General features: G+C 39.5%; 1 protein-coding gene across 1 annotated transcript in view; it reads right to left on the bottom strand.

Moving 5' to 3' along the window:
• kif6 (kinesin family member 6) overlaps positions 1–18081 on the bottom strand; it is a 70523-nt gene extending 52442 nt beyond the window's left edge. The window contains exons 1-6 of the mRNA XM_005933972.2: positions 17910–18081; positions 14518–14627; positions 12141–12215; positions 3712–3859; positions 3454–3563; positions 530–659 (exon numbers count right to left, since the gene is read on the bottom strand). Coding sequence (XP_005934034.1) covers positions 530–659; positions 3454–3563; positions 3712–3859; positions 12141–12215; positions 14518–14627; positions 17910–17969 — 633 coding nt within the window. The 5' untranslated portion in view covers positions 17970–18081. The remainder of the gene's footprint in view (positions 1–529; positions 660–3453; positions 3564–3711; positions 3860–12140; positions 12216–14517; positions 14628–17909) is intronic.
• Between the last annotated feature and the right edge of the window lie 1311 nt (positions 18082–19392).

The following is a 19392-nucleotide window of genomic DNA, read 5'->3' as shown; positions in this document are numbered from 1 at the left end:
GGTTTTGTTTCATGATAGCATCACAGCCGCACACTTCAACATTCTCATTAAGACTAAAGAGCCTGCCTGTTTGAAACCTGATTATCCTGTTCACTTTTACTGTCTGCTATTTACTTACAAACTACCGACACGAGCAAACGAGGTGAGATCAGCCTTTTGCTCCAAAGCTCAGGTTGCAAAGCAAAAGCTGACCCACCGCATGTCTCATCAGCGTGGGGAGTCTGGGCGTCTGAGTGTGGAAAAAAACAACACCACAACATAAACATAAATTACAGAGAGAATGCTTGGTTTTACTGGGGAAAAACACGGTAAAAAGGACCACATGGGACCAAAATAATATTTTAGATGGGTCTTAAGGTACCTTTTAGAACGCATATTGCATTTGTGGACAAAAAATGCCTTTTATGCTGCTTACCCCGGTAGTGGTTAGCGATATTTTTGTATGCTGCCTACAATCCTAATTCTTAACACTGCTTTCATAGCATGTAAATTAAAAAGCAGAAGCCTTTATTTCCCTTTTTGCTCTTACTTCAGCGATCATACGATTGGTGTCACCAAGGAAGAGTAGATTTAGAGCCTCCTCCTCATTCACTGACTGCTGCAGGGACAGGTTCCTCAGATGGATGTTTTGGTCTTGATCCTCCATAATCATTACTTTTCTGAAAAAACAGAAAAAGAATCTTTAATGGGGAGAATTATCAAAGACAAATGACCAGAAATCAGACAAAACCCCCAATCATTCCAAGCAAAGCAATTACAAAAAAAGAATTATCTGAGTTATGTCATCCATTTCCCTCTCTTCACCAGGCGTCGCTCAGCTCTGAATCCAAACAAACCACACATGCATGTCAGTGTGGGCTGCGACCCACTTTGTGCTTTATCTATCTGGGAGTTCATGATTTGATAACAGACAGGGCTTGCTTTTAAAAACAAACAGGTGATTGGTTCTTGCCCACATCAGGCACCCTTTGAAATACGGTGCACTTAAGGAACCCCTGTGATCTCACCACATTATTTCCATCCCGCCACAGGGGCTGTGACACTATGGCTACTAGACTGACATGTCAAAGAGGGTGGAATGATACGCGAACACATGCAGACAATTATACTAACATGTGTAGGCAATTGAGGTGGTTTGATAAAACAGAATTAATCTTAATGTGATTAAAAGCTGTGGCCTGGCAGGGTTGTTTTCCTAAACAGCCACGCCAACCCGAAATATAAATGTTTATTGTATTTTTACAAAAACCGAGAATGGATTAAGGTAATTTGCAGACTTCTGGCATCGAGAGGGCGGAAAACTGAGTATGTGATGGAAATAATAAATAAAGAAGAGAATGGGGTACTGTAGGCAGTGAAAGAGAGACATCAGTCAGTGCCACAGCTTCTCCTTGAATCAGCAAGTGTGGCCAGAGCACAGTTAACGACGGGCACTGTCTATTTCCAGAAGACTGTGATTTGTGGGTATCTAAACCTTGAGCTGGATTCTCTGTGAATGGAGAGGAGAAACCTAAATCGAGCAAGTACATGAAAATACTGGATAACACTCTCAGAAACAGAGGTGACAGTAAAAGTCTATTTTTGCCTCTACATGGGTATAACCTAATTACTTAACTTTTCTGAGAAAAAAGGAACATGCAGGAACACATTTGCCTTGATTCTTCTAGATTTTAAGTTGCAAAAGCACAAGACCGACTGTTTTCAGTCTAAGGTAGCAAAAAATAATAGTTTTGCCGTAAGTTGCATGAAATATAATTTAAAGTAAAATGTAAGTTACATACATAAACCCTGTGAAATCAGCTGCTCTGCTGAACCATTACTGCAGCCATCCTCAGTTACCTGTTGTATGTGGATCTTTCTGCATTCGGTTTTTAAACTGAAAAGCATGCTCTACTGGGTTAACATCAGGTGATTGTCTTGGCCTTTGAGTAGCATCACATTTCTTTGCCTTGAGAAACTCTTGGGTAGCTTCTCTACTTTGCTTTGGACCATTATCTATTTGCACTGTCCAATCAGATTGCAGCATTTGGCTGAATCTGAGAAGAGCATAGACCTGTACACTTCAGAATCCATCCTGCTACTTCTATCAGCAGTCACATCATCAATAAACACTCCGCTGCATTGGCATGCCAGTGCCATAATATTGCCTCCACCATGTGTGATAGATGATATGGAATGCTTTGGATCACGAGTTGTTTCTTTCCGTCTCCGTACTTTTATTGTACCGTCATTCCCATTTAAATTCCTATTTAAATTCTTCAGTAAAAACAATAGAAAGCACCCAAGGTACCAATGCCCGCTTTTGTAACTGTCATGGACACTTAATTGGTACAATTTTCTACTGAATCTAGGATATATCCCATCATACCAAATGTCATAGAAAGACTGTTATAAACAGCTATGACAACGAGAACATGAAACTGAATAGGAACATGTGAAACATGGACGTGAAGTAAACTAAACCTGACATGAACATGAACAGTAGAAAGCAAGACTCTGTAAACTGACAAGAATTGACATGAAGTAAACAGACGACCCAACAATGAACAGAGGAAGACAGAGGACTTAGATACACAGAAGGATAATGAGGGAAGTGGACACACCTGGGGAGACAACTCTGACACAAATGAACAAGATGCCACAGAGGAAGCAAAACTAAACACACTGAACATGGAAACAGAATACTTTCAAAAAAAAGAGGAAACATGGAGAGACATGAACTGGGAGGTGCAAGCTTGACACAAGAGACAGAGAGAGGGAGCGAGAGAGGGACACAGAGGAGAGAAAATACAAACAATAGAGAGAATACTGGGTCGCAGACCTAGTCCCCTGACTATGTGCTTCAATTTACATGGAATGAGCCAGGTACAATATTGTCACAACTACTGATAAGTCCTATCATGGGTTCAATGGCAATACCTCAGAAGGTCCCACTAAAGGTAAAATAAAGTGAATGAATATAAATATTGTGTGTGACACAAACACAATAGGCAAAAAATTAAATGCACAGACCAGCGTCTAGACAGATGGAAATTAGGATTGCAAAGAAAGATGGAGGCAAAGTAAAAAAGAGGATCACGACGGAAAGGAACAAACAAACAAGAAAAAGGTTCTGAGTAAAGCAACAAAAGAGCCCATGAAATCCTGCAAACAAATGGCAGATGGACAAAAAAAGACCGGCTGCAATGACCAGCTTTGAAAAACTATTTATCCACATGACTCTTTTGCTCTCCTGCAGTCTGCCACCAGGTTGACCACATCCATTGCGGTCCCACAGCCTCATTATGTCAGCTGGCAGTTCATAGTGGGCTGCTAAACACTAGAGTCTCCATATTTCACCACACAATAACTGTGAGCCAGGCTGAGGTGGCTAAATTAAAGTTAAAATATACACCATATGACCCTAGTTGTTGACATGTGCAACCGCTTAAAAATAAGAAAATGGGCACTGACGGTAGGTCTTCCAGTCGAGATGCTTCATGTCGGGAATCCAGAAGGTCGTATCCCATCTCATTGTAGATCTCCAGATAAGAGATATGTGTGGTATAAACCATGCTGCTGTCCTGTGGAGCACCAATAAATCACATAAAAGACTTACATATTTTTGACATTTTTCTGAAGCTAATAATAATAATAATGGGTAAAAAGATGATTGTTATGTTCTGCACATAATCAACTGAAAAACAGGCAAATGAACAACAGTTTGCTGACCTGGCTGAACCGTTCATATAGGTAGGAAATGGTGCGAGGAATAATCCCACGATCGCTGTACCGCTCAGCCCCTCCTGTGATGGTAAAGGTCTTCCCGCTTCCCGTCTGGCCGTATGCAAAGATGGTGCCATTATAGCCAGCCAACACACTGCAAAGACACCCACATTATTAGCAAAGTTTTCGCAAATAATTCAAGCTAAAGTCAAAAAATAAAAGTACTACCATGTAAATGAGCCATTAAATATCTATCACTAATGCCATGTTTATACTTTTCAAGTTGTGCTTGACTCCTTTCTCTAAAAGTTGAAGGCACACAAATACATAAACACAGGTGACAAATTAAAGAAAGCTCCTTGGCATTGAATATATTCTTTCAAAACACATGATAGTGGTGGACAGTGCACCAATATCTCCCAATAGTTTCTTCATCTGATCAATATGAAGGCCATCATTCACATAAAGCTAAAACAGCTTTATCGAGTGAACTGAAGGGCCAAGTATAAGTTAAATGACAGTTGTCTCTTGAACTGTAAATCATGCAGAGTTGCTCTAGTAGAGTCTAGCCATAAAAATATATTTCTGAATGACCAGAATAGGTCCACTTTGAAGTCTGGAAACAAGTGGCACAAACCTGTGAACAATACTTTTTCATTTTTAAAGAAAACTGTAACTTAGCCCACCCTGTCCTGTCCCACTGACGTACTCTCACTTTTCCTTTATAAAGACCTCTGGAAGGAACAAGATCACACTTGGGGCTTGGTACCCAGTGCAGAACAGCAAAGTGAACTGGACTCAAATTTCTTGTCTGTGTGCACAACTTGGCCAAATGTGGATGTTTCTAATTCTGATGGCCTTAAATTTTTCAAATTTTAGTAAACTGAGGTTATTGTGTTCACTTCCAGATGTGGTTGTGTCGCGCCTCTCTTGGACCTGGGCCCTTTGCAGCTGTATATAATATCAGCAGTAGCGAACCTCAGTAATGCTCACAGTTATGCTCATCTTTTAACGGGTACACACAAACATGAGCACATTTACTCCATCCTAGCTTCCTGCCACTGGTTTCCCATAAATTTTAGGGCCCATTTTAAGTTTTATTATTTGTTTTTATAACTTTTAATAGATCAGCACCAACTTACATATGTAAGCTGCTGACTGCAAGAGTCCCATTGAGGTCGGTGAGGTCAGTGGACCAGCTGCTCCTTGCAGTCCCTGAAGCTTGACTCAAAACAAAAGGTAACTGAGTTTTTTCAGCCACAGAAGATCCCCTCATTTTTTGCTCCTTGCCTTTTAACTCAGAATGAGAGTGGTGTCTTCTTGCCTTTTGTTTCTTGTCATTTTCATTGCTTTGCTTTGCTGTTTTGGTCCTATAAATAAAACTGGATTTGGTTGGACTTCCCTAAATGTCACCAGTTCTTGCTCATACGCCTCCAATGACATCAGCATTTTAAATCTGAAAAAGACCATTGACTGTACTCTTCAGCAGACACCAGAGGCCTTTGTTAATTGAATGTGACACTTCAAATCCACAGGAACGGATGGCGACGGCGAGCAGAGAACTGCAATGGCGACAGATATCTGCCGGTGAAGGAGGAATGTGTTGGAGTGACAGAAAGAGCCCAAAACCACTCAGCTGTAGCAGGTCCGGTAAATTTTGGTTTGGCACAGAAATGTCCTTCTGCACGTGCTCAGGGCCATGGAAACCAATGGTATTCAGATCTGTCTGAATGAAATGAACATCTAAAAATGATAGAGCTCACATGAGACAAAATTTATAGGCAAAACAAATTTTGTGTCTTCTTGGAAATAAACCAGCTAGTAATGGTAAAATGACAGAGGGGCCTCTGACACGCGAGCTTGGATCAAAGGTGTGGGTATCCTGTGTGCTCCTGACTCTGCCAATAGCAAGGAAAAAGGATATCTTTACACTATATTTTTCGAGATGAATTATAAACGAACTTAAGCCTCGCACTTATTCTAATGGTGTAGGCGAGCCAAGGTTTGAGCAACGTGTGGGTTTCCTTCCCTGTGTTCCACACCCTGTATGAAAAGGGCGAGGGAAAAAACTGCATCTCAGTTAAAATAAAACACTGGGTCCACTTATGAGAACGGCGGTTGGTTGGTCAGCCAACGGGCGTCCATTTAATCTACTGTGAGTCATGGAAGTGATTGGCAGGCGTGGGGAAAAGACACTGGCTCAGTGTTTAGCTTAATGTCAGTACTAATGATGCGGCCTGGGCCCTGCCACTGAGGCTTGGGTGTTTCCCAATGCTTGTTCCTGTTTACACCTCAACTTTCCTGGAGATTGGAGAGTGATCGCTCAAAAGATCCTTGTTCTTTCTGTTGTTTAAATGCGAAGCTGTGTGTCCAACCTCTTCAGGTGCAAAGATAAAACTGAACAGACCCTAACTGAACTTCAGCAGCAGGTTTCACAGCCTTGTGAAATAGATTACTGTCCTGATAGAGGGTTTGACGTGTCAGCCCGACATCATTTCACTGGCTCGTCCCCTTGTGGAGCTATTAATGCTGGTTTGTTTTTAAACTACTGTGCTGGAGTTGAAATAACTGGTTCCAGTTACACCACAGCACAGACACAGACTTTAGTGCAAGTAAACGAGTTAGAGCTTTTGGCTAAACTTGAAGTGTGCCAAGTATGACAGAGCACCAACCAAAACAGCAACCTGACAGTTACTGCTAGCCGAGATGATAGGCAGCCGAGTTTTAGTGCAACAACAGCGAAACTGCTGCAAATTCCTGAATGAAACAGAATAAGTTCAGTAGATATGTAGTGCTTTTGCAGATCTAACTTATGTTCGTCACCACAACAGGTCACAAAGAGGGTCAGATCCCAACTCAATTCAGCCCAACTCCTTTTAAACAAACGATCACCGTTTCTTAAATACCATTCATCGTTTTAACCATGACTGTCAGCTTAATACCTTCATGTAGGTTAACTTCCTTTTCACTAGCGTTTCGCCTGTTTATCTCTTATATTTAGCTAAATATTTTGTTTGTGTCAAGGTCTGTGCTCTGTAAAGACCATGTGAAGGTTGAAGTGTGGACCCAAAAGCAGACACGCAAAAACAAAACTTGATTTCCACAAAGAGTGAGCTGTTTATTAGAAACTGGGAAGCAAAAAACAAACAAAAACAAAAAACGAAAGGCAGGAGAAAACAAACACAAAACTAACATGGGGGGACTTGAGCTTGACACATGACAAACAGACGACCAAACAAAGGGAAACTAACACAATATATACACAGAAGGTAATGAGGGAATGTGCAACAGGAGGGAAACACAGCTGGAACTAATCTGACGTAAGGAGACAGGAAGCAAAACTAAATACCCTAAACGCAGAACATGGGACTATCAAAATAAAACATCAACCACAACAAATATGGAGATGAGGACTTAACACTTAGGCCGGGGGAGAAACAGCCATGGGGACACGACTGACTGGGGACACAGAGAGGGAACAGTTACTACTACAGTCACTAGAGCAGGGCGATATGACCAAAAATATTTATCACGATATACATTTGAAAATTTGCGATAACGATATAACTGACGATATAATTGACACTAGACAAACTAGTTTACAACTCCACAACTTTATTAGTGCAAAAAAAAAATCAATGCATTTTCACTTAAACAAGCAGCTGTTTTTTATGTGCATTAAAGTTATATAAAAATGTAACAGTGCAAATGCAAATTCATATTGGGCGTACGTATCCTCAACATAACCATGTATAATATCCACAAAACTTAAAGAGGTTATACACACACAATACGATAATATTATGTTGAAGCACAGTACGTGTCACTCCGCGAGGCTCCTGCCTACGATAGCCGTAATGCTCCGACAATCCATCAAGCGGTGCGGGTTCGTAGCTTAGCAAAGTCGTACTAAAACATTTGACAGATTTTCGAGCGCCGTGTACGACATAAAATCGTTTCGAGGTCAGTAAACACAACCAGAATTCATACATAAGGCACACAGGATTATAAGGGGCACTCTTGATTTTCAGAAAAATCAAAGGATTGATTTTAAGTGTATTTTCCAAAAAACACGGTAATAACGATCGCCCGCTAGCACGCTCTACCAAAAATAGTGCTTTGTTGTGTATCTGACGGATGAAAGCCAAACCAGTTCCACACCACTGAAGTTGCAGCATTTTTACAACCAATTCTGGTTCATCTATTTCATTCAACGATCTGCTTTCACCCTTCTCATTCTCCGCCATGCTTTTTCCGCCATGTGCATACGAAAACAAAGGCACTGCGCATGCGCTTTTTACCCATACTCTATCGCGATATTTCATTTTCTTATTGTTGCCCAACATTATACCGGTATTACTGTGAATGGTATGATATGGCCCAGTCCTAACAGTCACAGTAAAAAAAAAAAAAGGTACCCTTTTCAATTCTAAGATATTTTCAGGTCTGTTCAGATGGAACTTTGCGAACCTAAACCTGCCATGTTCTTTTTAGAGAAAAGATGCTTTCTCCCTTCCAAACAACACATGCTTGTTCAGTGTTGTTCAGTGTGCTTCCATGAACTTTAACATTCAACTAACTGATACCTGTACAGTCTGAGTCAGCTTTGTGCGGTTTGTCTAAGCAAAACAAGAAGCTGAGCCTGGGGTTGTCCAGTGTCTTGATTGTTTTCCACTTGTGAATAATCTTTCTCACTGTAGAATGATAGACTTTAGAAATGGCATTATAACCTTTCCGAGACTGATGTGCAGCAGCATTTTTCTGAAGCCTGCATTACTCATTATGTTTACTGGACACATGTTTTTACTCACATGCAATGTGTTTGTAATGTGCTTGTGCACTAGATGCTCACATGCTGCTCAGACATACTTTTATGTACGTCTGAGTTGATGTTAGATGATTCATATTAGCAACCATTGCTTGGCCTTCATGCATTCATTATGCTGCTGTTTATGTTGTGTTTTCAAGAAGTTGAAGTTAGTTGTGTTCCTTTGGAAATCAGACAGAACTTTACAGCACTCAGCCTATGTTGTGTTCTTGATTTCCAATTAACAGACCTTGATGTGTTTTCAGGGACAACCTCATCGCCTGCTGGCTTGCTAGACATTTGACTTTTCTTTTGATGGTCTGATATCTGTTGTATTAAGCATAGTGTTACTCTTCCAGATCCAGAAAATGTCAAGCTTCACAAGAGCTGTGACTGAGATAGACAGGCACGTTGTCAGGCGGTAATTGGGGGAGCACTTAATTTGTTTTTGGTTTGAATTTTATTGGTGAGACACACATTTTGATTATTTTTTAATAATTTAATTGTGGTAGATTAAAATTGTAATTGAGTTTTAATAATTGTGCAAACTTATTTTGCACTGTTGTCTGGACTGATTAATGACATTGACTTTACTTTCTCTGGTCGTTGGTTTCCACATCATTGCTAGCTTCCTGGGTAGATGGCCTTTGTCTATTAACATTACCATTTAGCTCAGTGGGTGAGCAGACGACCACATGCTGAATGGCTAAAAAGCAGCTGCCTGGGTTCAAGTCTGACAGCTAAGCAATAACTAGTTGGAATAAAGCCATGTCTTCACATTAAGTTACTAATGTAAAGATACTGCATTTCCCTGCTAGTTTTTAAACAAAGCCCTTACTGTCTTGCTTTTTTAATAAACATCTGTATGTTTACATATATGGAAAGAATACTGACTGATAGACTGAGATGAATCTTTGTGTTTTTTTGCATACTTGTAAAAGCCAGCAAGTCACATTAGCTGGGAAAAAAGTTTTTAAATCTCTTTTTGATGTTATTGATACAATTGTATGTCTCAGCAATCACTTAAATTGCCAACTGGTTCTCCACCTGGAGGGTCAACTTAACCCAAAATAACTGCCGAGGGGTGTTGCCAACATGAAGACACTTACAAATGGACTTCCTTGATATCAGATTAAAGACTAAACAACTAAAAGATGCTAACTTGAAACTGATACAGCAACACAAAGCCGGGCTGTGACTGCAACTTTTTAACTAGATTTTTACCATATGCAAGAACACAGAGGAAACTGTCGAAAGGTTGCGTGGGGAGAGCAACCTAATAACCTGCGTGAGTCAGGTCAAATGCATCCATATCCTTAGTCAACCAATCCAGACATCTGACTGTGCTGTTTATATGTCTGCTAATGGCAAAGATAATTCAAAGCACTTGTGGGAGTCCATAAATAGCTTCTATTGTGATTAAGACCAGTGATGGTAGGAACGAAACTGAGACAGGACAGGGTTCGACAAGGAGAGGAAGAATCTTGTTCACATAACAATAACAACAGCATAACTTGCATTTGATGACAGGAAATTCCAAGTAAATTCCATCTTGTGTGCTGTTTTTCTGTGTTGAATGTCAGAGCGGGCAGGGGGTAAAGCTCTGTAAGACACAGTGTGTATTTAGAGGAGTCTTAAAGAAGCAAGAAACTGCAGTTTATCACTGAGGTACCATTCTGCACTGTGGGAGATGACAAAATGGTCTATAAAGTCAACAAATAGGGTTATTTCATGAATGCATGATCATTTTTTAAATTAATGAGATAATCCTATTTTTTCCAGTTATTTCATTTTCATTGACTTCTATTCTATTTAGCTGTTTTTCTTCTTTTTTTATCGTAGTTACTTTATCTAAGCCTTAATACTTACTACTACTATCCATTAAAAAATGGTATCAAAGTACGTTTTTAAATACATGTTTTATTTTTTTTTACAAAAATACTCAATAACATTCATGTAGTAAGTGTCTCTTACTGTACACGTACATTGTCTGTGTACTACATAGTTTCACTATGTAGTACACAAATAACAACACATAAAAAATATTCAAATCAGACATGGGTTTATGTGTGTGTCTGAAAAAAGAATTCAGCTGATACTGTGTATCAGTCTTAAAAATCCTACACTGGCTGGGCTCTACTCTGTTCTGCTACTTCAGCTTTATTTTTAAGAAGTTATTGGAATGTATATTAGCTTACTGGATTAGCATTTGACCTCCACTTAAGGTAACCTTACTCTAGGTTGTTACAGGCTACACGATTTGAGTTTCCTTGGCTTCTAAAGTACCTGAGCCGGAAAAGGTAATTGCTAATTAATCCAAGGGAACTGAATAGTGCAGGTAAAATAATTAGCTCTGTTGATAAATGCCTTGTTCTATGAATGCTGTCTTCAATATTGGAGTCAAAATAAAAATGAATCAGCTACAGTTTACAGTGAAGCTCTGTACTGTGGCTTGAAAATGCTCTCACATTCATGATGGCACAGTGTGCCATCTTGCCTGCCAGTTCCATCCACTTAGTGGTTTAAGTATGCAAAGCATGCCAAAAATCACAGACACCCTTCATTTACATCTTAAGCCCTACTCACTTCCTGTCAACAAGGCCCTCTGAAGCATGTGTGGTCTCAGTGTGCAGAGAGGAACACTGCACAGGACAGGTGGACAGCGATGGCTGCGGTTTCGAAGTTAGCTGTATGCTATATACTGCATACTTGTACATCAGCGCAATGGTAAAATGACAACAAAGTTTACTTGGACACGATGAAGTTATGAATACCAGATAGATGCCAAGTTACAACTATCTAACTGCCCCCTTGTTGACCGCCATTGCAATATAAATGCTATATAGCTTTCCTTTGTACCATTAAGTGATTAACACCTAGTTCATACTCGCTACTGTCACTTTCACTACTAGGCTACCTTTTGTTTGTTGTTTTGGCATTGGGTTCACCCTGAAGTTATGATATGCTGCCTTCCTTTGTTTAACTGCACTCATTGTAAATAAATCACTGTCACAAAATATTAAGTGTGTGACGTGCTGCTTGGGGTTGGACGGGGATGGATCACCCTTTATGTTGTGGTCTGGCCGTGCCTAGACGGGCCATAACAGTCAGTTTTTTACCAGCGTTACAATGATTTCTCAGCACAGAGACACAGAAATTCTTGAGTAGAGTGACAGTGGCGCTACAACAGCTTGAAAAGATGACAATTAAAAAATTGATCCTTGCTGGCAATCAGCATTTTCATATGATTTTATAGCAATAGATAAGCAAGTTGTTGTAATGTAGCAACACTACAAATGATAAAATCATTTGAAAATGGTCAATTCAGCCAACTTTATCCATTCAAGGAAGTGTTTTGCTTTGTGAGATAACTTGAAATTTGTGTGTGTTAGCAGGCGATCTACTTTTGGTTAAGATTTGGTAAAAGAAAAACAGTGTGGGATTGGATTTGTTCCAAAAAAACAAACAATCCCTCCATGAAGTGAATATCCTGCTGATGTCTTCTCACTTACAGTGCCATTTTTTATTTTACGATCTGTAAATAACATAGCAAAATTATACATTAAAATAATTACCTAATGGACCCTTAACAACTTTCTTTAGAGTGCCACGTCCACTTAAAGTTTACCTGTCTGCAACTGGTTTGGCGATGTTTTCAAATATCTCTTCTTGTTTGGCGACCTGATCGAACACTTTCTGGAACCTGGAAAAAGGTGAGAGGTAAAAAAGGTGATACGGCCATGATAAACTTGGCATAACAGGTATTTAATCCACTGTTTAACCCCGAGTCTAATATAGGCAGAGTTGTGAAAAAACTATTTGTCTTCCTGAGTTCTAAGTAAGGGTTAGACAATTATCCAAACCTTTGTTAGATCATAAATTAACTCTGATTAATCACAGTTTTTGGGAAAGTTGAATTCAATTTCATTAACCACTCACAGGCCTGATTACTGCCCAACTTGTTGAATTAAGAAATCACTTTAATAGAAGTTGTCTGACAGTGAAGTAGGTTATCTATAAGTCGGAAGAAAACTTAAAACAGAGATGAACCTTCCCAGGATTGGCCCTCCTACCAAAATTACTCAAAATCAATGACTCACCCAGGTGGTCACAAAAGAACCCAGATCATTAATATAAGAACTGCAGGCCTCACTTGTCTGAGTTAAGGTCATGATTCAACAATAAGAAAGAGACTGTGCAAAAATGGCCTCCATGAAAAACTACTGCTGACCACAAAGGACACAAAGACTCGTCTCACATTTGCCAAAGCACATCCTGATGATCCCCGAGACTTTTGGAAAAACATTTTGTGGACTGACGAGACAAATGCCAAACCTTTTGTGCTGTTACTTCTGATGTAAAACGAACACACAATTTTATAAAAAGAACTGCTGCTTTGTTGCTTCTCGACGACTTGCCATAATTGGTGAAACCTTGAATTCCGTGCCCTGAAGCAAACAGGCACAGGTACATTCGGAGAGCTTTTTCTCTCTTAATAAATGAAACCAGCATTTTGTATATATACTGTTGACTAATATATATAAAAAAAATCTAAAATATGTAAATGTGACAACAGGAAAACAAACACAAGAAAGCAGGAACTTGTGCTGTATATGTTGCTGGTATATCTGGGGTCATGTACCCACAGCAGAACTGAATAAGCACAAAAAGCAGCAAGAATTTAGTTTCCTGAGTGGAAGAGGAGGAGTTTGGTCATTCTGTTTTCTAAAGTAGTCACAGCCCGTCATGTTTTATCCCACAGTAAGATGAGAGAGATGAAGCGAGGAATCCGCCCAGGAAGGTTGTTAAATGTGGAAATTTTATTTCTATAAGGGCACAAGGGAACCTCCACAGGCTATTATAAGACTGTGTGGTTTTCAAGGCTTCTGAGTGTCCAGTGCTGTCTGACTCCCCAACTGTGAATTTAGGGCTTGGAAGCGTGGCATGAGCCCTGCCCAGAGGGTATATAAGGCTGCAGCTTTCACTACCAGCATTAAACAGATGTTCTGGCTCTTCACTGACAGGACTGGGGGATGAATTATTCACGGGAAAGTTCTTGTGCAACATTAAGAGCTTAAATTCTGTGTGTTGTCTTTATTCACACGATCTATTTCAATTTCTTTTTTCTTGGACATTTTTAATGTCATGCCCTTATTTCAGACTGTAGCTAATTTGACTTTTCTTACAGACACAACCAAGCAGTAACGTCCACGTTTAAAAATGAAGCCACTGTGGAAATGACAAACTCTCCAGGTCTTCTAATATCCCCTTGAGGCTGAACCCCATAGACTCCAGTGTTAAATTGCCAGCGTTATAGCAGCAATAAACTCTCTTTGTCATAGCTTTAATGTTTGGTTTTTTTTTGTTATTTTCCATTGGGCTGCCTCTACCGATGGATCTGCATATTTGATTTGGTACAGATTTTAGGGTATTGAAAACGGGGGTCTTTACGGTAATGGGTTAACCACTGTAACATGCAGCCACTAGTTCTTTTAAAAAAAAATTATATAACTCTTAAAGCCCAAATTTGCAGTATTAGGAGCTAAAAGGTCAATATGACCATAGACTGCATATGAAAGAGTCATGTATGACTGACAAGTCGCTATTCTATGAGCACAAAGTGCGCCTATTTTTGCAAAGGGTGAGCAGATTCGCCCCTCCTTTGTCACATCCAGTTTCAAAGCACAAAGATAGGTGATGTCAGGGTGGCTACATTCATTTATTTTTTTTTTAGCTTGCTAAGCTTCAGCGAACTGACCTCTCAATTTGTGCTATTTGTGCTGGTTGTACCTTTTAATCCAATTACATGACAAATAACATGGGTTGCATTTGTTACTCAGGGCACACTTGGATTTTACTTATCACTAAGTAGCAGGATTCTGTGTCTATAAATGCAGCTTGCTAAACAAGCTATCTAGCTTTTGTTTGATAACTTAGCACTTCACCGATTCTTGTTCAAAGAAAGACCCTACAACAATACCATTTGATCTCTGGCTGTCACATACCTGAAGTTGTAGCACTCTCTCTTGTTGTTAACAAAGCCATCAGCCAGGTCCTTGGGCACAAAAAACTCCAGAGAGGAACCTGTCTGGTTCTCATTGTCCACAGAGTACACCTGAGGGAGCCAAAGACAACAACAGAGTCAGTTTTATATAGCAGAGGAAGGCCTAAAGACTTCTATATCATACCACAGGACTATGCAGACGGATTATAAGCACAGGCAGCTATGTTCCAGCTCAGTAGCCACACAGGAATTCGTAGTCTTCTATATGTTTCAGTGTGCATGCTGTTACGGTATGTGGAGCCATACATGCGGCCCAAGTTAAACACAAAGACAATATATCATGTTAGGTCTAAAATATACGTTTAGACGTTTTGTGGCTTGGGTACTGCGAGCCCTGAAAATAAAAGGGTGGAGTTTATGGCGCTCATATCCTGTGGAAACAAATAGAACTGAACAAGCAATCACGATCAGCGTATAGTGTTGGCAAGCCCTGCAAAATCACCTCTACTAACCGAAGCTGAAGCCAAAGCGAGGAGGCGAGGAAAAACGGCACAACATTAAACCAATATAGAGTATTGAAAGTGAGGTCAGTCAGGTCAGCCTAAACACTCCTACCATTTGCTTTTCAGCTTCAAGCTTCAACATATGTTCTGGCATATGTTTCCAATGGACACTGATGCAATTACAAGTCCCTGAGGTTGCAGGAATAAAAGATAAGACCTAAATAACTGGATTGTTTTTCACTGTCACTCCGCCTGCAGTACTGCCTCTTCCATGTGCCAAACCTCAAAAAGCCCCCAGGAGGTAGCTGTTCTCATTTCACTGTGGGTGCCACAGAAAACCTTAAAGAAATAGGCTTATTTGTTTCCACCAGCTGCTGTGCTCACACAATAAAACAAGGAGAAGAAAATGATTTTCCCAGGAGTGCAATGACTATCATTTCCTATTTTTTTAATTAGTTAAACATTTTCTGTTAATTTTTCTCTCTTTCTCTCTCTCGCACTATCTATCTATCTATCTATCTATCTATCTATCTATCTATCTATCTATCTATCTATCTATCTATCTATCTATCTATCTATCTATCTATCTATCTATCTCTCTATCTATCTATCTATCTATCTCTCTATCTATCTATCTATCTCTCTATCTATCTATATGTGTGGCATTCATCTCACAGCAGGTGTGTACTTTATTGCAAAATAACTCCAAGTGAGTTGGCTGATTATACCTTTTGGCTCATAATTTCATGTTTCATCATGCTGAGTCTGAAGCTCTCTGCAAAAAGATTATAAAGATATTACATCATTACTTAGAATGATTGTAATAATTAGTTTTTATACCCATACCAACTAGTGAGTTTTGTGGACTTGGAGAGGGCTTTCGAGGGTATCGTGCAGAGGGTATCAGTCTCTGTAATCTCAGGATCAACGACCTCCAGTTTGCACTGGGGCAGTTTGTTGTTTCAGTTATTTCTGTGCATTATGTTCACATCCATATTGTTATATAGCGCTGAACTAATCTAAACCACAAACTTTAGACATACTGTTTCATTAGTTCCAAATATTAAACATACAATATTTGGATATTCTGTTTCACAGCTAGAACTCCAATCACTGAATCCTCTTCTATTTGTTGTTTTTATTTAGTTGTTTATGCTGCAAGTCTAGTGTACGTGTTGTAGACTTTTATTGTGAAAGGCAAGACCAGGAAGAAGCCCTCTTGCACATGTATAGAACAAATAGGATTTCCGGTAGGAAGAGGGCTGCAACAGGCCCACAAGCTTCAGGTGTTTCTGCAACCTTTGCTATGAGGCCTCATATGCTCAGGGACTTCCATCAGGGCACCACCTGGTACTGTTCACCACCTGATAAAGGGTTGCTGAGGCCCTAGAGAGGCTGGTGTGGATGGCACAGCACAGCAGTGAGCGCACGCTGCCTGACCTGCACCCAGCTGTGCCTCAGGAAGTCACTGAGAGGCACAAAGGACTCAACTCATCCAAACAGCAGCCTGTTGTCCTCCCAGTGCCCTCCGGCAGGGGATTCAAGATCCATAAATCACATGGGAACAGAGTGATGATCGGTTTTATCCCCACCCCACAAGACTAGTCAATAAAAGACAAACACAAACATACACACAGACAAGTGCAACCTAACTTCTGGGTACTAATTCCTTTTATAAAACATAATCATTATTATATATTCATCTATTTTGTGAGAAAATCAAAAAAAACTTGTGTTTTCTTTATTAAATTTGACTAGTGAGTTCATGCAATTCAAGGTTATTATGGTGAACTAAAACTAAAAAGAAGTGTAAAAAACTTTCTGGTTCACTGCACCAGGAATACAAAAGTATTATCTTGAATAATTCATGATTTCACTGCTACTTTTACACTTCCAGAGGCATCCAGAGAGCCGAACTGGACCCTTTGGGCCTATTGCGGTGCCAGCTAGAAAGTTAAAACCAGCTCTAGTATTAAACAAGTTGTTTGAAACATAAAGATGTAAAAATCGTATTACTGTTGAAGTTTAGTGTCTTTCCTGCTGCGTTATCTGAATTGTAATGTGCATCTAATGTCAGCAGACTTAATGAATTCAAGAAACTGAAATATACTCTTGAAATTTAATCCACTGTTTTAAAAAGGGTTTTTGTGTGACTACACGTGGAAGCTTGATCAGTCTCTATACAGTAACAAAATCTTGTTTATGTTTTTTTAAACATTTTTAAAAAATAATAAATAAGGCCTTTTCCAGATTTCATTATACATAACAAATCAACATGTGGTTGATTTGTCCACGGTGCACAGTCTCATGTCTATAACAGTTTTTCTACTATCTTGCATCCAAAATTTTGAATTTCTTAACACTCAGCAGCTTCATAGATCTATATGTATGTAATTACACACACACAGTCCCTTTTGCCTTACATAGAGAAGATTAGACCTAAAGATAAAATACTATCTATTTTTACACCTGACAGAGGTGAACTGTTACACAGAGCATTTGAGTCATATCACTGGATTAAGGATTAAACTACTTCCCAAATATGTTACTAAACTTACCCAGCGAGTTTTTTCTTCTTTCTTTGTATCTATCCACCTTAGTGGCGTCTCTGATTTCCTTTAGTTTGCCTGCTGTGTGCAGTAACAACACTGTCGCTCAGTTGTTCTCCAGGTCTCTCAGACTGTTTTGTTTCTTTTCTGGTTCATTTATTGGACTCTACTCCACTAATATAAAAGTAATATATAGATTTAGGTTAGTGCAAAACAAGTGTAGTAGATAAGACTTGATGATCTAATGTAAGGCCTTGTTTAGGCAAAAGAATCTAGCACAGATATATTTATTGTTTATATCCAGAGTAGTGTTGGACTAAATGTTACTGTGAGGCACTTACCGCCACATTTTTCTTGGTGGGTTTAATGCGAGCGAATATCTGAATCGTCTCTTTCACCATTCCCCCCCCCCGGTAAAATGAAACTAAACCGGTTTGTTTTCCTCACAGCCAGATAGCTATCTGGCTAACGTTAGCATCACGGTCCTGCTGGCAGGAGTTTGTTGTATCTGGTTGCTAGGCAACTGTGTTCCGCCAACAAAGATCATTTGTTGATGTCAAGATGTCCCCTTGAAGTAAATTTCGCAGACTGGCAGTTTTAATTAATTTCACTTTGAAACAGTTTACATTTTTGAATCAGTAACACAATATATAATTCTTGGTCTTTTCAGATAGTTATACAGGAAGTGTAACCACAAAACAAAGAGTCAGGCGGCTAAGAATAGGTGTTATTGTAGCGCACAGTGTGGTGGATGAATATATTAGGTGGCACAGTCACAGGTAAAAACAAACAGGGATTCACAGCTGTACCATTTTGCTCTGATGCTTCTTATTCTCCTCTAAGAATGCATTTTGTATATACAAGACAAAAGGTCGGCGCAGGTTCAATGACTCATTCAGTGGGCATACTGACAGAATTGTATTCAGCACTGTTGGCACTCCCCACACATAAGGCCGACGGCTCTTAGTCACAATGCAAATAGGTGTGACCACAGTTGCCCAGTCTGGCAGTTATAGATTTATAAAGAGGAAATAGGAAGTAATCATAAAGCTGCATTGCAGTTTTTTACTTTACACATAAACAAAACATGACCAGAAGTAGCAGCAAATCATAGCATTTCCTTTGATCCACCACAGACCAGATTCTTTCGGAAATGAAAGATCAGAGAAACCAGAGTGTGTTAAAATGAGAAATGTGAACAACCACACTGCTGCAGTTTTCCCACTGTGTGTTTTCAGCTACAAAGAAGTCAAATGCAGTTGCTATACCTGGTGTGTATAGCAGTCTATTCAGGCACAGATATTATACTACATCTCTTTATGTAAGCTTTGCAGGTTAACTTTTATTGCTGTGGTTGGAATTTTTTGCTTGATGTATTGTTAGTGACTGTGAATAAGTACGAGATCTTCCAGTCTATATGCGTCCTTCTGTTTGTGGTATTTCACCCAAAAGCTGCACACCAGGCGGGCTATCAGAGACTTGTGGTAAAGCAGGATTAAATGAGATCATTTCAGATTTAACCAATGGTTTTTAGTGTTAAAAAAGTGGTCTTTTATTTATCAGGTTAGAGATCAACAAAATCACCGCCTACAGATCAGTCAGATCTCTGGAAATAGTGAAACCCCTGTACATGAATCATATGAGGGTCTAAAGTATTTGTCTTTTATCTTGGTAGTAACTTTATCCCTGTTTTTTTTCCTGCTGACTGCAAACCAAAAAATTGTGTTGCTCTATAAGCATTAATATATAATCCTAATCAATGATACTGATTTATACTTGCACACCTTATATCCAGTTTGCACAGAGTATATATTTAGGCTTGAA

Source organism: Haplochromis burtoni, unplaced genomic scaffold (assembly GCF_018398535.1).
Source record: "Haplochromis burtoni strain Fernald_Lab_line unplaced genomic scaffold, NCSU_Asbu1 Contig_176, whole genome shotgun sequence".
Lineage (NCBI taxonomy): Eukaryota > Metazoa > Chordata > Actinopteri > Cichliformes > Cichlidae > Haplochromis > Haplochromis burtoni.
Note: the sequence above shows the minus strand (reverse complement) of the source record. Positions and strands in the feature narration are given on the sequence as shown.